Raw genomic sequence first — 17,806 nt, 5'->3', positions numbered from 1 at the left:
TCTAGCAGTATTGAAGGAGTATTGCACTGTTGATGATGTTAAATGGAGCCTTTCTCAGGTAGCTATGAAAGACCCCATGGCAATATTTCAACCAAGAGCAACAGGTTTCGCCTCGTTTCCTGGCCAGAATTTATCACTTAGCGAACATCACAAAACACGCTTCCTGTTCATTGTCAGTGCTGTTTATGGAATCTTGCTGTGTGCAATTTGGCAATCATATGTCCTACATTATAACAGTAACTGCATTTCAAAGGTACTTCAAAGCTCTCTGGGATTCCCATTGCTCATGAAAGGTGCTGTATAAATGCAAGATTTTGTTTTAAACCAAATATAACTCCTGCTCCTATGTTCCTGGATAAACAGGCAGACTGGAAAGACTGGCAGTCAGAACAGGCTGATTGGCTATATTCACTATGATGTCACTTGCCCAAAGGATTCTTCTCTTAACCCACCAACAATGCTGGGCAGATGGCACCAGAGAGCTATATGGAGAGGTCTGCCGTTGGCTACTGGACAGCTGCAGTATAGAGTTGGCAAGCTCAATTCTCTTTGTATCTCCTGGCAGGCAGACTGCAATTCTGACCCAAGAGGATGGTGCTGCAGGGTAATGAAGAACAACAGGGTCTTGTGTGAATCTGCTCCATGTCGGCCCCCATTAGACGGATGATAAATCCTGCTTGCTGGGTCACTTTCCAACAGATTGTTGTCTGTATCTTAGCCACTTCTTCATTTAATTTTTGCCTCTAATTTCTTCAGTTTGTCCCTGTCTCTGATAAAAGTTGTGCAGAAGTTCTAAATTAAAGACTTTTGTACCCCCATATCTTTTTGATAGTTTGCACCCTTTATGGTCCTGCTATGAATAATTGTGTAATGGTGGCATAATAGCTGACTACCAGTCTACTCCTTCCATACAGCCAAATCTACAGCTGAAGCTGTGCTTGTGGAGCATCTGATTAATTATAGGGTGCCAATAGAACATTTCACTTCAGGTCTTCATGAGACACTTTTCAGGTTAGTTGGGGGCAATTTTAACTCTTACAGTAATGTAAAATGGTGATAGTGAGTTTCCTATTCGGTGTACACACATCTTTAACTTTTCAAAATGAAAATGATTCGCCATAGTTTATTTTACCCAGTCATTAAATTGGTGTTTCACTGCAACACTGGAATTGGAAAATCTAGGAGCCTATTTAATATTTAATTCAAACAAGAAAATTATGAACCTTAGTATTCCATTTGAACCAATTTTCATTTTGCAATGTAACTTTTTTCTAATGTGTCTTTCAGATAAGGGAACTATCCAGAAAATTGTAGTTTTGCCTAAAAATGCATCAGTTAATGAAGAACTTATCTTGGAAGAACTGGAAGTTTTTGAGGTTTGACTCATTATTTTATCAGAGCAAATTAAACAATGTTGGCAGCTTTTATATATTAGATCGGAATTTATAACAAAGCCTTTCCAAGCTTAACTCAGTAGGGTTGGGCAGGTGAAAAGATGCTGGTTAAAATCATGAAAAGAGTCAGATGCCGTGTAGCAGATCCATGTGGAAATAATCAGAGTTCTCTTCATATTCAAACTGCTATTTTAGGTTCAAACCAGAGGACGTACAGAGCGTGCTGCTAATTATACAAGTCCCTAAAGATCTGCAATTTTTCCTCAGGCTGCCAAACCATTTATGCTTTGAAGTTGAATGCTCTGGATTTAATGTTGTACTCATAGAGTGTGTTCACATGTTAACACTGTGCAGACTGTGACATGTTGAGATGAAAAGTGCTGCTCATTTATCACATCATTAACTTATTTGGCTTTTTAAAAAAATTCTGGACATAGATTTCAGGCAATTGCAGCCAGCATGCATAATCCTTTAAAAGATAAATAGTGACAGTAAGTATGGTCATATAATTCCTTGAAACTCTGGATCTAATACTCCCTATGATCCAATCTCCTTTGGACCCTGTGGAGTCCTGCATGTCTCATCAACATTTGGATTACTCAGGAAGAAACAGCTTGGAGTGTGACATGTGCCAGCAGTTTTGAAAAGTAATTGGTATAAAAGAGTCATTTGAAAGTTCATAAAACAAAATATTTATTTGAAACACAAGTAGATTTCCCTTGTTCTAGCACATGGGCGAGTGGGTTGCCAACTCTGTTTGGCATCAATCCTGAAGGCATTATCACATGGTCTCTTGCCTCCAATCCTCACACAGTACACCTATTGATCAGCCAAAAATCATCATTTTCGTGTTACATTGCACCGCCTTCCCTGCTGTTCATTGGCTGACTGAATAATACTGGACTATCAGTCGAAGGGCATTTTATCCCAATCACAATATTTTTCAAGCAAACACATTTTCAAAGAAAATGAAAAAGCCATGCATTGTTTTTTTAAAATTCCATTTTAGTCATTCTTCCAGGTATCTCACATTAATGTTTGGGAATGTAACCTGCCATTCCTGGACACATCACAACAATCCTGGAATGTTTTGTAAAGCTGTAGGAATTTTAATAGAACCTACCAAATTTCTCACCTTTGCTTCCGCAGAAAACTTGAAATAATGGGAGAAATGGTCATTTCTTGTTCATGTTATTTCTTAATTGACTGCCTCAATGAATTCTGGCAAAATTCTACGTAAGAGAGTAAAAACTGAGAAGAAAACAGAGAATGCTAGAGAAGCTTAGCAAGTCTGGCAACATCTATTGGGAGAGAAATGGAGTAAAGATTTTGCATCCAAAGATTCTTCTTCAGAACAGATGAGGGCTGGAAAATGTTTTTTTTTAGTGCCCTTAACAAAGGGAAAAGAGGGTCAAGGGGAACAAATGGTAAGATGCTTACAGCAAAAGACAAAAGGCCTTCTAATGGTAAAAGAGTGATTGAGATGTAATCTAGGTGTCAATGGAAGACTTCAACATCAAAAAATTGGTCAGCTCTGCTAAAAGCAAGGCAAAAAGGACAAACAAGAAGCTATGGTATGGGTGAGATAATAAAAATGGAGTTTCATGTTCTCAAGCTTTTGAATTCCCTGCAGAATGCTGAGAGTGGAGAAGAGGGAAAGATCTGCTTGGTAGTGGCATCTCAGTTACTAGCTAAGCCTGGCCTTGTTATTGAAGCTGCCGTTAAGGGTGGGGTATGACAGATGGTATGACAAATTCTATGATGCAAAGGCTGAGCATCAACTCTAAGACACTTTTCCTATCTCCTGCTTGACCATGATCCCAGTTTTCAGTTTTCCAGCCTCTACCATAGTCTGTTTTCTTTGAATAAAGATGAATTATAGTTTTACTGTGAAATGGAGATATAGTCTGAAATGTTAGGATTGATGTGTGTATATGTGATGTACATCCTATTTTAGAAGCATTATATCCTTATTTTCATATTTCCAATAGTTATATATTGAATAGAAACTAAAAATTTAGATTATCTGTTGAAAAGTTCACAGCCCAGATGTTGGACCATGGGTCCCAGTGGGAGAAAATAGGATTAAGTACATAATGTTATTTTAAACATGGTGAAAGCAACTTGATTGAAAGTAAGTTTTAGCATCTAAATTGAGTTTTGATTACTCCAGTTTGAATTTGACTGCAGGAGCTAAATCAGATACCTACACATTTAGCACTCCAGCACTGATTAGCTGTAATTCTCATGGAGCAGTCAGTGTGGGATCCACACGTCCACTTGCACTGAGGGTGTGGAGTGTGTCGGCTCAGCAAAAGGTGAAAAGTTGCAGAATGCCTCAGGGACTGAATAAGAGACTGCAAAGTTTTCTGACTGCAGCAGTGACAGTAAAGATGGAGGTCCTGTACATGCAACAGGGAGGCAGTCGATCTCGTTCACCATCCTTTGTGTTTTTCTCTCCTGCAGCAACTGATGCTCTTCTGCCTGGCATTATCTGTTCTATGTATTGCTCCTGCTGCAGAAAAGGAACCACAACCTCCCCCAGCTGAATTCCCATGACCACACCCACCCTTTCTGCAGATCACTCTTGTAAGCGTCCAAGATGGAACACCAGAACACTTAAACCTTTTAGGTGAAATTGTCTAAGAATGTCCAGGACAAATGTGGCTGGAGAAATTGATGAAGGTTTGATAAATTGCTCCAGAAAGAGTGTTCTTTTTCCCAGAAAGCTTCCGGAAACTTCCTGTAGCAGTGAACAGTAAAAGATGATACACTGTAAATACTTGAGTGACCCTTTTTACTGCTGTTTGGCTGGCTCCTGTTGAGAGACCAATAAATAAAGCTCATCAAAATGACATGCAGCCTCTTTAACGAGTGTCGTCAGGCAACTTAGTTATCTATCTGTGCCTTAATAATGCTTTGGCCAGCAGTTACTAGCAGTTCTAAAATGATGCTTGAGTTAGATGTAGCCACACCTGCTTCCCATCTGCCATGTGCTGATCTCATGGTTAGAGTTGCATTCCATGTCATCAATTTGTCTATCAAAGCTGTGTGTGAAAAGCACTGCTGCTTTTCTCCAGCTTCTCCTATCCAGCTCACCCACTTTGTCCTCATCAAACTGTTATACTCCCACTTCATTACCAGTTCTATCAACACCATTCTATATCCACTGTTGCTCGCTTTCTGCTTCAAACTGACCCCACATACAGATCTTCTGCTAGCTATTTGCTGATACAGGCCTACCCTATGCCATGTGGATCATATGTGCTCACGTATGAGTCATTACACAATTATATCTTCGTTGTCGAGTTGAGACCATGCTAGGTCGGCCTACATTTGTTGCCCACCCTAATGCCCCCATGGTGAACCCCTTATTCTGCCACAGCTCATGAGATGTCAATACATCCGCTGTGCTATTGTGGAGTGAGTTCAGGAATTTGACCCAATGACAATATAGTTCCCATGTACCTGCTGCCCTTTTCCTTCCAGGTGGCAGAGGCTGTAAGTTTGGAAGGATCTGTCAATGGAGTTCTTTTTGAGTTGTTGCTGCACATCTTTCCGATAGTACACGCTGCTGTCACTGTGCGGTATGGGAGGGCAAGTGAAAGGTGGTGCTTTGGTTGCCACAAAAGGGGTCTGCTTTGTCCTGAATGATTTCAAACTTCTTGAGCATTGCTTGGCTTGTACTTATCAAGGCAAACGGATGGCATTTCATCAAACTTGTTAGTTGCAACTGAGCAGAGGTCAATTGACATCTTTCTCTGCCCCCTCCTCACTGGGCTACAACAAATATAAAACGTATTTCCTCACATGAGACTATACCTGTCTCTTATGAAATGTAGTTACTTACTGTCTACTGTATCAGTAAGGAGAAAATTTCAAGGTATTCTTAAGTAAAAAAGACCATAAATACTGTCTTTTTTCTGATGAAGGGACTAGACTCGAAACATCAGCTTTTGTGCTCCTAAGATGCTGCTTGGCCTACTGTGTTCATCCAGCCCCACACTTTGTTACCATAAATACTGTCTGATAGCTTTCCAAAAAATAATAGACAGAATGTCAAACATACATGCAATAACGGTACAAATTAATAAGTGATAGCTTCCAGTGCAAAATAAAGATGAAAGGAATATTCAGCTTACAGTCCCCGCAGTGTCCCTCAGGCATATGGTTTTGTAAATTGTCTTGTATCCACAGTAAATATTCTGCTTGTCCTTTGGTGTTTTGATGTTACTTTTAAATCATTTTATTCACTAGACACTTTCCGTTTTGAAAGGCCAGAAGAGCAGTCACTTCAAACAGTTTCAATCCCAAATCCATCTCCCTCTACTCTGCAAAAAGCACTTTCTGGAAATTTAAGCTAGTTGTGAATTTCAATGTTTGAGCTCATTGTTTTCAAGCTTGATAATTGCAGATGATGTCTTTCATCCCCACTGTATGAAAACATATCATACAGGAGTTGGGTCACTCCCCACATCATTCCTATCACTGACCTGCTCTTCAGGCCATTGCATTTATGTAACTGGTCAAGTTAACTTTCTAGTTAATGACAATCCTAGGATTTTGAAGTTGATCATTCTATTAAACAAAGGATAAAGACAGTAAGACACTGTAAGATGGTAAAATATTTCTGCACGAACATTATCCTGATAGCTAGTGATGTCATGTGAGCTCATGTTCCTTTCGATAGCACACTTTGATCTAATTGTTTAATTTTTTTAGTCACTGTGTTTTAAACACTTTGTGAATAAGATTGTTTAAAAGAAAGGAAAGGATTTTTTTAAACTTCCTTTGCTAATGGAAGATGTTTATCATTGGCCAGAAGGCATTGATCTGTTTCAGCATTTCCTGTTAGTTCTCTGATCCCATTAGTTGTATAAAAATAACTAATTTGATTATGAAATAAGAATGTACATTCTTTCTGAACAAAATAACAACTTTTAGAAGTAGCTGTAAGGCAGATGGATCTGAGTTATTTTTTTTAAGGATACTTAGAAGTGATATATGATAGTGATGTTTCTGAGCTAGTCACGGTCACAATTGTTGCTAGAGACTGAAGCAGATGCAGCATAACTCAAGATGACTTTTTATTTTCTCCAAGAGCGGAATGTCTTTAGTTACATCACATTTGGTTGGACAGTCTGGCTGAGAAAAACACATGGACCTCATCCAACTGAAAGAGATGAGTGACAGAGATGAGTGAAAGAGACAGCAGCCAATGGGACTTGCACTTCCGACCCTCTGATTATGAGTCACAATCTCAACCACTGGAGGAATCAGGCTGCCAAAACATTTATTATTTAAATTTGCACAGTTTATACGAAAGCAATGTCCCTGAGATAGGGACACAGAAATATTTGGGAATCTCAAACTATAGTTCTTCATAAATACAATCCAAAATCTCTACATTAAATTCAGTTTTTTTTTACTTCAGGGAAATTCAGAAGGTGACATTATGAACAAATGTAAGTGCTTTTATTGGGCTGGAGATGAGTGCAACACCTAATTATGATATTAAATGTTACCAGGATGCGGGAGCTGCTTACAAAGCACAGGTGATAAAGGCAGTCAACAGCCATGACAGGGCTTGCTATGACCTTTCAGAAGTAGTGCGACAACACCACAAATCCCACCACAACACATAGTTGAAATTAAATGCAATTAATTAATAAATTGGGAATATTGTGCAAATATGATTAATAATGATCATGGAACTGGTGGATTGTGAAAACTAATGTTTTGTAGGCATGAAACCTGCTATTCTTTCCTAGCCTGACCCACACTTAAATACAGATTTCAACACTTACCCACACACCACCTCCCTCACCTCCATTCAGTACCATAAACAACCCTTCGAAGTGGGACAGAGTTTCACCCGCATCACCTCCAACTTAGTCTATTGCATCTGGTGCTTCTGATGTGGTCTTCTCTACATCAGTGAGACCAAATGTGGACTGTTTCGCCGAGCATCTCTGGTTCGTAACAGCTGATTTAACCACCCGGTCACTGCCTATTTCAACTCCTGGTCTGCTCTCCCTCCGACATGTTCGTCCTCAGCCTCCTACAGTGTCTCAGCAACTCATAATACAGATTTGAAGAATACTTTATCTTCTGCCTGGGCAGCCTACAGCCCAGAGGACTCAAAATTGAGTTCTCCAATTTCAAATAACCCGCCCACTCATCTCACACCTCCCTTTCAGCCCCACTTCCTCCCTTCTATTCCACCTTCTGTCCCTCCCTTCCAGCCACCGACCAGATTAATCCCGCCCATCGACCAACCAGGTTGTACCTACTACTGCTGTCCGCCAATCACCACCATTCCACCTCCACACCTCCCCTCCCACCCTTTGTCTGCGGCTCCCCCTACCCCCATATTCAGTCCTGTAAAAGGATAATACATGAAACACTGACTGCTCCTTTCCTCCAGATTTTGCTTGGCTTGCTGTGTTCTGCCTGATTATCTCCTTTGGATCCCAGCATCTGCAGGTTTTTGTTTAGAATCACAGCAATACGGCTGACTCCTTAGCTGCCCTCTGAAATGGTGTAGCAAGCCACACAACTACAGTAAACCCTTACAGGAAGAATCTCGGCAAATGCACCTACAATACGTGGAATCCTGTGGTTAAGGCAATTACAGATGGGCAATGAAGGTTGGCCATGCTTACAATGCTTATGTAATGTACCAGGTGTACTAGTTCAGCTTAAAATAATCATAACCTATTTCTCTTGCAGAACCAATCAGCTATCACAACAATGAAAATTTCATCCAAAAAGGTAGATTTTTATTTGATTTGCTGCATTTTTTTGGCATTTCATTACACTTTAAGATTAAAGGTTGGCTATCAGTGTATTATACCTGATAATGTCATGATGTTTTTTTTAATTAAGTGGTTTCTCACTGTTACAGCTCAGTTATAGTGAGTCTTTGAATGAGTGCAAGGCGATTTCATTTTGCATTGACAGACCGCCTCAAATATAATTTTAAAATGAAGTGGTTGATCCAACTACAATAAACACTGACAAGCAGTGCAAGAATGCTTTGAACAGGTACTTGGTTACTAAATGCAATATGAATACAACCTGCATGAGGGTTTTTAAAAAATCAGGAAGTATTCATGGGTTGTTGCATTGTTCCAAGCTTTATTCTAAATGTTTTATGCAGACTTGAGATCTCTTTGTTAACTTATTAAAATTGTCACCTGTAAATGCAGGTAAATGTAATTTTGCAGATCTGCCAAACCAATGAATAATCAATCATAAATACCTTAATTCAACTGAAGAAACAACGTTGTTTCATTAAAACAAAAGGTGGGTTAAATAGAATGTGACATAGACTTCTCCAAAGCAAGGAGGTATTCAGAAGGAAAACCATGTGGAAATGTACCTAGCTGTTCAGTGCACCATTGCAAAGTCAGTCTGAAGAAATCAGATGGCGTGGAACATCAACAAACTCTTGAAAATTTTAAAAGACAGCCATGTGTCATGATGTAATTTTCAACAATATAATTTAGGGCAATAGTATCAATTCATTTTGAAACAAAGTTTATAACACTATGACATAAATGGTTACGGAGTATTTAATGCATAAAAGAAAAAGTAACCATAAATATCAAATAATTATCAACTGAGTAGTTCCCAATCACATAATGAAAATGCTACCAGAAGCTTTGTAATTATGAACTGGCTTTATTTTTAACCATGTTTTAATAACTGATATTATAAAACAATCTAAATGTTAAGTTACTTTATGTCAATGACAGAAAAGATAATGGAACCCGCACTCAAAGCTGCACTAGTATAACGTCTAGAAACTGAAATATAACTACAGTGAGCATGATTTCCAAGTAGGTCATGCTTGACTAAGCTTAATGAGTTCTTCAAAATTACAAATAAATTTGGGTATTTTGGTACACTTCATATATTTGGATTGCCAAATCACCTTCAGTCAGGTATCATATAATAACCTCGTGACTAAGGTCAAGACATATGATTGGAAGCTATGTAATTTTATTGTTGGTGTGTATGAAGGGGGTTTTAAGTCATAGAAAAATGTAAAGACACTGGGTAGCTGCTTAGAACCATCCAACTTCTGCACTTACCTTCAGCACACCTGATATGCCTGTTCTGTGTACAACTCCTTCAGGAAAGGTTAGCATTCTCCACACACTAATTGCTCAATTACAGCAATACCAACATGGCATCTTCTATTTGATGATGGGACCCTGGCATTTGCAGGATTCCTCGGCTTGCCAATGAAAATAAGCTGAGAAGACAATGGTGATTCAGGGTGCTGGTGAAATGGGGAATATGTCAATAAATATTGAAATATCACAGCTTCTCTCCTAGCGGCGTGTGTGAGAGATTTAGTTCACAGCACTTCGGCTAAAAGCTTGCTCTTTTAACTTTGAAGTTTTGATTATCTGAAGCTCTGAATAAAGCTAATGGAATGTTGACCCTGATTTCAACGGATTGGAATATAAGAGTAGGGAAGTTCTATTGCAACTGGTCAAAGTACAAGTGAGAAGACATGTGGAGTGTACTGTGAGCAGATTTGATCCCCTAGTTTAATGCGAAGCATCATTTCATTATAGGCAATTCAGAGATTGATCATGAGGTATGGAGGGGTTTGCCTTATAAACAAAGATTCAAGGGGAGGACTCAAGAGATGTCAATACATTTCAAAATCAATTAACAAGGCAGAGTATAAAAACAGCTAGGAATCCTACTTCAGGTATGTCAGGTAAAGGAAAAGCTGTAGAAAATGTGTTGATTAAACCAGAAGAGAGATAATAAACAGGTGAATAAGATGTCAGTACTAAGGGACAGGTTAGAGTGTATGACCCAAATACGAGTTTTATATATGAATGTACAGAGTGTAAGGAATAAATTTAAATGATCTGCATGCACAAATTCAAATGGAAGTTATGATACAATAGCCATAACTAAGACACGGCTGCAGGATGGTTGGGTTTAGGAACTAAATAAACCAAGTGATCAGGTTTACAGAATGGATAGGGAAACCAGCAGATTAGGTGGAGTAGCCTTGCTGATCAGAAACAAAATTACTCCATAGTGAGGGAGAATATAATGAGGGAGAAGCATTCGATGGAGACCATATGGTTGGAACTGAGGAACAGTAAAGGATCTAAAATGATACTAGGTGTTGTGTACAGACTAGCTACAGCAGCTCTGAAGTGTCAGATTGTATAAATGCAGAAATTAGGCAAGTGTATAGCAAAGGCAGAGTAGTATTAATGGGGGGTTTTCACTTTAATACAGATTGGGAGAGACAGACAAGCATCTCTCAGAAAATTAGTGAATTTCTGGACAAGGAATACAAGGAATATCCTACAGTGATATGTTCTGGATATCACCACGGGATAAACAATGTTGGATTTAGTAGTGACTAATGAGCTGGGATTTAATTAGTTACCAAATTGTACATGAACATTTATCAAATAGTGATTATAACATGATCAAGTTCAAAGTAGCATTTGAGAGTAAAAATCATGGATAAGCTATGAGAGTTTTAGATTTAGGTAAGGCTGACTTTAACGATGTGATAAAGGGTCCACAGTAAATTGAGAAAATCTACTAATGGGTAACACAACTCAAGAACAGTGGAGATAACACAGTGTGGAGTTGGAGGAGTACAGCAGGCCCAGCAGCACCAGAGGAGCAGGAAAGTTGACATTTTGGGTTACGAAGGGTCCAGACCCGAAATGTTCACCTACCTGCTCCTCTGATGCTGCCTGGCCTGCTGTGTTCCTCCAGCTCCACACTGTGTTATCTCTGACTCCGGCACCAGCAGTCCTTACTATCTCTGAAGAACAGTGGAGGATGTTTAAAATAAACATTTTACACAAAACAAAACCAGGGAAAAGCTCCACTTCAAATGTCAGTAGCCATGGACAACATAAAACTGAATGAAAAGACTTTAAAATGCAAAAGAAAAGCAGAGATCCTGAAGATGTGACTAAGGCACTGGGCAGATGAATGTCTTTAGCTATTGTTTATATGGACTTCTAGAACATATTTAATACAGTCCCAAATGAGAGATTATTAATTAAGGTGGAAGCCAAGGGTTTAAGGGCAAATTACTGACAGGGCTGAAAATTGGTTGAGCAGTAGGTGACAGAATGTAGGGGTAATAGGCAGTTACCCAAATTGGCAGGATGTGTTCAGTGGTGTCCCGCAAGGATCTCAGTTAGGGCCTCAATTATTCATATTATTTATTAACAACTTGCATAATGCCCATAGAAAGACATATCCAATAACTGCGGGTACTGTAAATCAAAGACAAAAATAGAAATTGCTAGAAAATCTCAGCGGGCCTGGCAGCATCTGTGGAGAGAAATCAAAGTTCACATTTCAGTTTGAGTGACTCTTCCTCAGTCACATATCCAAATTTGCTGATGGCACAAAATTAACCAGCATTGTAGACAGTGCAGACGAAGTACAAAATTTCAAAGGCGTAGTGATAGATTAAGTGAATGGGCCAAACTGTGGAAGATAATGTTCAATGTAAGTATGTGTAAGGTTATTCAGTTTGGTCTGAAAAAGGATAGATCAGGTACTTTCCAGATGGTATGAAGTTAAATACAGTGGGTGTCCAAAAAGACTCGGGCTTTCAGGCGCATCGATCTTTAAATGTTATGAACAGGTGCAGCAATTAATCAAGAAAGTTAATGAAATTCTGGCCTTTCTATCTGGATGATAGGAGTACAAGGATGCTGAAATTATGTTGCAGCTGTACAAAACTCTGGTTAGACTCCACTTGGGAGTACTGTGACCAAATCTGGGCACCATACCTTAGGAAGGATATATTGGAGTTACTATATGGAGAGACAGTACAGATTAGGCCTGTTTTCTCCATAATTTAGCAGATTAAGGTGTTATCTAATCAAAGTCTTCAAAATATTAAGATGGGATAGAGAGGGTTAGTTTACTATTTCCACTATTTGGGGTTTGTAGGACTAGGGGGCATAGTCTGAGAATTAGGGCCAGACTGTTCAGGAGAGATGTTAGGAAGCATTTCTACACACAAAGGGTAGTGGATGTTTGGAACTCTCTTCCACGAATGGCACTAGATGCTAAATTAGTTGTTAATTTTAAATCTGAGTTAGATAATTTCTTGTTAAGCAACAATATTAAAGGATTTGGGCCAAAGACAGGTATATAGAGCAAGAGCACAGATCAGCCATGATCCCATTGAATGGTGGAACAGACTTGAGGGGCTGAATGGCCTACTCCTGTTCCTATATCTTTTGATTTTTTATAGTTAGATGGAGTTGAGAAGTAAGCTAGTCACTGCAGGAATCCTAGCCTCTTATCTGCTGTTGTAATGAATGTATTAATATGGCTGGTCCAGCTCAGTTTCTGGTCAGCGATAACTCCCAGGATATTAATAGTGGGGATGCAGTCATGGTATTGCCATTCATTGCTGATTCTTTCTTGTTGGGTACGATTATTGCCTGGACTTGTGTGGTGTGAATATTATATCTACTTGTCAGCCCAAACCTAGGAGGCAATGGCCCAGTGATATTACCGGTGGTCTGTTAACTCAGAGATCCAGATAACATTCTGGGCACCTGGGTTCAAATCCTGCCATGGCAGATGGTGGAACTTGAATTCAATAAAAATATTTGGAATTAAGAGTCTAATGATGACCGTGAATATATTGTGGATTGTCAGGAAAGACCCACCTAGTTTACTCATACCCTTTAGTGATGGAACCTGCCATCCTTACTTGGTTTGACCTACATGTGACTCCAGACCCACAGCAATGTAGTTGACTCTGAACTGCCTTCTGGGAAATTAAGGGTGGACAATAAATGCCGAGCCGGCGACCCCATTGTCCAAGGGAAAAAAAACCTGGATACTGTTCAGGACTTATTAAATTTGGACATGGGCTGCTTTAGCATCTGAGGAGTCACAAACGATGCCGAAAATGTGCAATCGTCAGTGAACATCCCCAATATTTTTTTCCATTATAGTCTGAGTAGGATTGAGAACTGTAATAGATTGTTAGGAGTTTTCTTTTGTTTTCTTCAGTTGGCTCCTTAGGTCAAGCCAACATGGATACAGCATGTGTGGTATGATGCTGTTATGGGTGGGTGTGAATGGGTGTGAGGTACAAAGGGAGTAGCTGGTGGAATAAGTTATTATGGAGATGGCATAAGGTGTATGAGGTAGCATGGTGGGTGAGGGACAGAGAATGAGGAGTAAGGACTAAAGAGTCTAAACATTTCTAAAAAACTGGGATAAAATCTCAAAAAGCTAAGGTGGACAATCTAATGAGTCTGCCTCGTCATTTGCCCATGACCGTGGTCACCTACAATTTGCTTTCTGTATTGGCTGTGTGAGATCAAGTTCAAACAACCAGGCGACCAGAATCAGTGAGTGGCGAAAATAGCTTCTTTATTGCATTTTCATAGTGGCACAGTGTAAGGCGAAATCGAATTCCCCAAAATCATAGCTCAAAAGCAGCCATTTTATACAGAATTCAAGTATACATTAACATTCCAACCGCTGAGTGTTAAGCAGTAGACATTGTACTGTTTTGCAGGAAATCAGAGATGGTTTAAACATGTGCTAAATGTTACCAGTTAATGTTGAGTGTTAATGGTTATTTTAATGAGATTAGAGTGGCCTTGCATAATTCAAAAGGTAACAAAGTGTGGAGCTGGATGAACACAGCAGGCCCAGCAGCATCTCAGGAGCACAAAAGCTGACGTTTCGGGCCTAGGCCCTTCATCAGAGAGGGGGATGGGGAGAGGGAACTGGAATAAATGGGGAGAGAAGGGGAGGCGGACCGAAGATGGAGAGAAAAGAAGATAGGTAGAGAGGAGAGTATAGGTGAGGAGGTAGGGAGGGGATAGGTCAGTCCAGGGAAGATGGACAGGTCAAGGAGGCGGGATGAGGTGGTAAGTAGGAAATGGAGGTGCAGCTTGAGGTGGGTGGAAGGGATGGGTGAGAGGAAGAACAGGTTAGGGAGGCAGAGACAGGCTGGGCTGGTTTTGGGATGCAGTGGGGGGAGGGGAAGAGCTGGGCTGGTTGTGTGGTGCAGTGGGGGGAGGGGACGAACTGGGCTGGTTTTGGGATGCGGTGGGGGAAGGGGAGGTTTTGAAACTGGTGAAGTCCACATTGGTACCATTGGGCTGCAGGGTTCCCAAGCGGAAAATGAGTTGCTGTTCCTGCAACCTTCAGGTGGCATCATTGTGGCACTGCAGGAGGCCCATGATGGACATGTTGTCTGCAGAATGGGAGGGGGAGTTGAAATGGGTCCCAACTGGGAGGTGCAGTTGTTTATTGCGAACCGAGCGGAGGTGTTCTGCGAAGCGGTCCCCAAGCCTCCGCTTGGTTTCCCCAATGTAGAAGAAGCCACACCGGGTGCAATGGATACAATATACCACATTGGCAGATGTGCAGGTGAACATCTGCTTGATATGGAAGGTCACCTTGGGGCCTGGGATGGAGGACCGCAACTTTCCCCCCACAGTGTTCGAGAACACCCTTGACTGCATCTCCCGCATTTCCCGCAACACATCCCTCACACCCTGCCCCACAACAACCGGAGGATCCCCCTTGTTCTCACATACCACCCCACCAACCTCCGGAGACAACGCATCATCCTCCGACACTTCCGCCATCTACAATCTGACTCCCCCCCCCTTGTCTGCCTTCCGGAGAGACCACTCTCTCCACGACTCCATTGTCCGCTCCACACTCCCCTCCAACCTCACCACACCCAGCACCTTCCCCTGCAACCGCAGGAAGGCCCCCACACCTCCTCCCTCACCCCCATCCCAGGCCCCAAGATGACCTTCCATATCAAGCAGATATTGACTTGCACATCTGCCAATGTGGTGTATTGTATCCATTGCACCCGGTGTGGCTTCCTCTACATTGGGGAAACCAAGCGGAGGCTTGGGAACCGCTTTGCAGAACACCTCCGCTCGGTTCACAACAAACTACTGCACCTCCCAGTCGCAAACCATTTCAACACCCCCTCCCATTCCTCAGACGACATGTCCATCATGGGCCTCCTGCAGTGCCACATTGATGCCACCCGAAGGTTGCAGGAACAGCAACTCATATTCCGCTTGGGAACACTACAGCCTAATAGTATCAATGTGGACTTCACAACCTTCAAAATCTCCCCTTCCCCCACCGCATCCCAAAACCAGCCCAGTTTGCCCCCTCCCTACAGTGCATCCCAAAACCAGCCCAGCCTGTCTGCCCTTCCCTAACCTGTTCTTCCTCTCACCCATCCCGTCCTCCCACCTCAAGCTGCGCCTTCATTTCCTACCTACCACCTCATCCCACCTCCTTGACCTGTCCATCTTCCCTGGACTGACCTATCCCCTCCCTACCTCCTTACCTGTACTCTCCTCTCTACCTATCTTCTTTTCTCTCCATCTTCGGTCCGCCTCCCCCTGTCTCCCTGTTTATTCCAGTTCCCTCTCCCCATCCACCCTCTCTGATGAAGGGTCTAGGCCCGAAATGTCAGCTTTTGTGCTCCTGAGATGCTGCTTGGCCTGCTGTGTTCATCCAGCTCCAAACTTAGTTATATTGGATTCTCCAGCATCTACAGTTCCCATTATCTCTGATATAATTCAAAAGGTGTTAGTCTTGTTTAGTTAGTTTCGTTGTAGTGTCCATCTGTGGGTTCTGTTTACTATTAATCATTCGAGGTCGCGCAGGTCTGAACATAGCACTGTTAGTTTTATTAGTAGGTTAAAGGTTGTTTACATACACTGCAACGTGTTTGTTAGTTCTATTAGCGGAGTAATGTTTTATATAGAGATAGTAGGAACTGCAGACGCTGGAGAACCTTAGATAACAAGGTGTAGAGCTGAATGAACACAGCAGGCCAGCAGCATTATTTTCCTGCTCCTATGATGCTGCTTGGCCTGCTGTGTTCATCCAGCTCTACACCTTGTTATCTCTAAAGTTTTATGTATATGTTGAATGAAAACTTGGGACAAGTACCTAGCTAAATCATATACAGGAAAAGTCTGCAGGGCTATCCAATTATCAGCTTTGACTGATACGTGGTGTCACTCTAGCTGGAGGGAGAGGATAAACAATTTGGTAATAGCAGCTATTCAGTTGGATTTTAACATCAAATAACACTTTTTTATGTGGGGGTGCAAAAAGGTTCCATCCTGCAGTGCCTGCGCAGCTTTGTTAGCCGTCATGCCTGACTGCACCTTTGAATGGAATGTTGATCTTGTATAAATGGATTCAGCGATAGTAACAAGGTGTAGAGCTGGAAGAACTCAGCAGGCCAAGCAGCATCAGAGGAGAAGGAAGGCTGACGTTTCGGGCCTAGACCCTGCTTCAGAAAGATTTCATCCAGCTTTTTTCCAGCTTTTGTTCATCCAGCTCTACACCTTGTTATCTCATGTTTAAGTGGTATTGTTTACATAGCACGTTATGCGTGAGTGCACTTTCAAGTGGGGTGTAATCGCAAATTGAATTGGTTATAATCTGATACTGTAGCAAACCCCTGAATTAGCTTGAATTGGGCTGGTTAATCCATGGAAATTTGCAGTTAATATCATAACCAAGAATTAGTGGGTTAATGGATTAATAGGCATGATTTATAGAGTTGTATTAAAAGTTGTTAACACATTTGAATTCTGATATATCAGCTGGGTTTGACTCAATTCCAGCTGTTCACCCTGGAGCAAAAATTAGAGCGAATGACGCCATTGGACTGAGTTGATTCTGTTGTGAAGGTAATTTCCTGATTTGAGCTACCCACCTTGCGAGTAAAAATCTAATTTGGATTGTCTAAATCAGAATTGAAAAGCAGAGAGGTCATATGTAGTACACGGTTAGACTACATAGTTGGAGTTCTGGACATCATTCAGGTCTGAATTTTATAAACAGGATAAGGAAGGACTAGAATGCAGAAGATTTGCCAGAATTATAATGGAATTGAAAGGCTATTCAGAGGATTTGATTAAGTTGGTGCTGTTTTGTGTGGAAAGCTGGAATGGTGACCTGACTGAGGTCATTAAATTATAAAAGGTTTTGATAGTGTAGATTTATGAAATATTTAAGATAGTTATTAATAGCCCAGTGATGAAATGAGGAGAAATATTTTTACACAGAAAATATGTAAAATGTACATGTTGTAACCACTTCAAGTAGTTGCAGTAAATGGTATTGAACACATCTAAAGTAAAGATAATAAAATGTGAGGCTGGATGAACACAGCAGGCTAAGCAGCATCTCAGGAGCACAAAAGCTGATGTTTCGGGCCTAGACCCTTCATCAGAGAGGGGGATGGGGTGAGGGTTCTGGAATAAATAGGGAGAGAGGGGGAGGCGGACCGAAGATGGGGAGAAAAGAAGATAGGTGGAGAGAGTATAGGTGGGGAGGTAGGGAGGGGATAAATC

General features: G+C 41.1%; 1 protein-coding gene across 4 annotated transcripts in view; it reads left to right on the top strand.

The window, feature by feature from the left end:
- The window catches only part of sema3c (sema domain, immunoglobulin domain (Ig), short basic domain, secreted, (semaphorin) 3C), a 163,334-nt gene that overhangs the window by 121,817 nt on the left and 23,711 nt on the right, over positions 1-17,806 (top strand). For all 4 annotated transcript variants that reach the window (XM_048554274.2, XM_059654603.1, XM_048554273.2 and 1 more), the window contains 2 exons: positions 1,288-1,376; positions 8,127-8,168. In XM_048554274.2, the coding sequence (XP_048410231.1) occupies positions 1,288-1,376; positions 8,127-8,168 (131 nt within the window). The remainder of the gene's footprint in view (positions 1-1,287; positions 1,377-8,126; positions 8,169-17,806) is intronic.

The sequence above is a fragment of the Stegostoma tigrinum genome, chromosome 25 (genome assembly GCF_030684315.1).
Source record: "Stegostoma tigrinum isolate sSteTig4 chromosome 25, sSteTig4.hap1, whole genome shotgun sequence".
Classification (NCBI taxonomy): domain Eukaryota; kingdom Metazoa; phylum Chordata; class Chondrichthyes; order Orectolobiformes; family Stegostomatidae; genus Stegostoma; species Stegostoma tigrinum.
The sequence above is the reverse complement of the archived record's forward strand: the minus strand, read 5'-3'. Positions and strand labels throughout refer to the sequence as shown.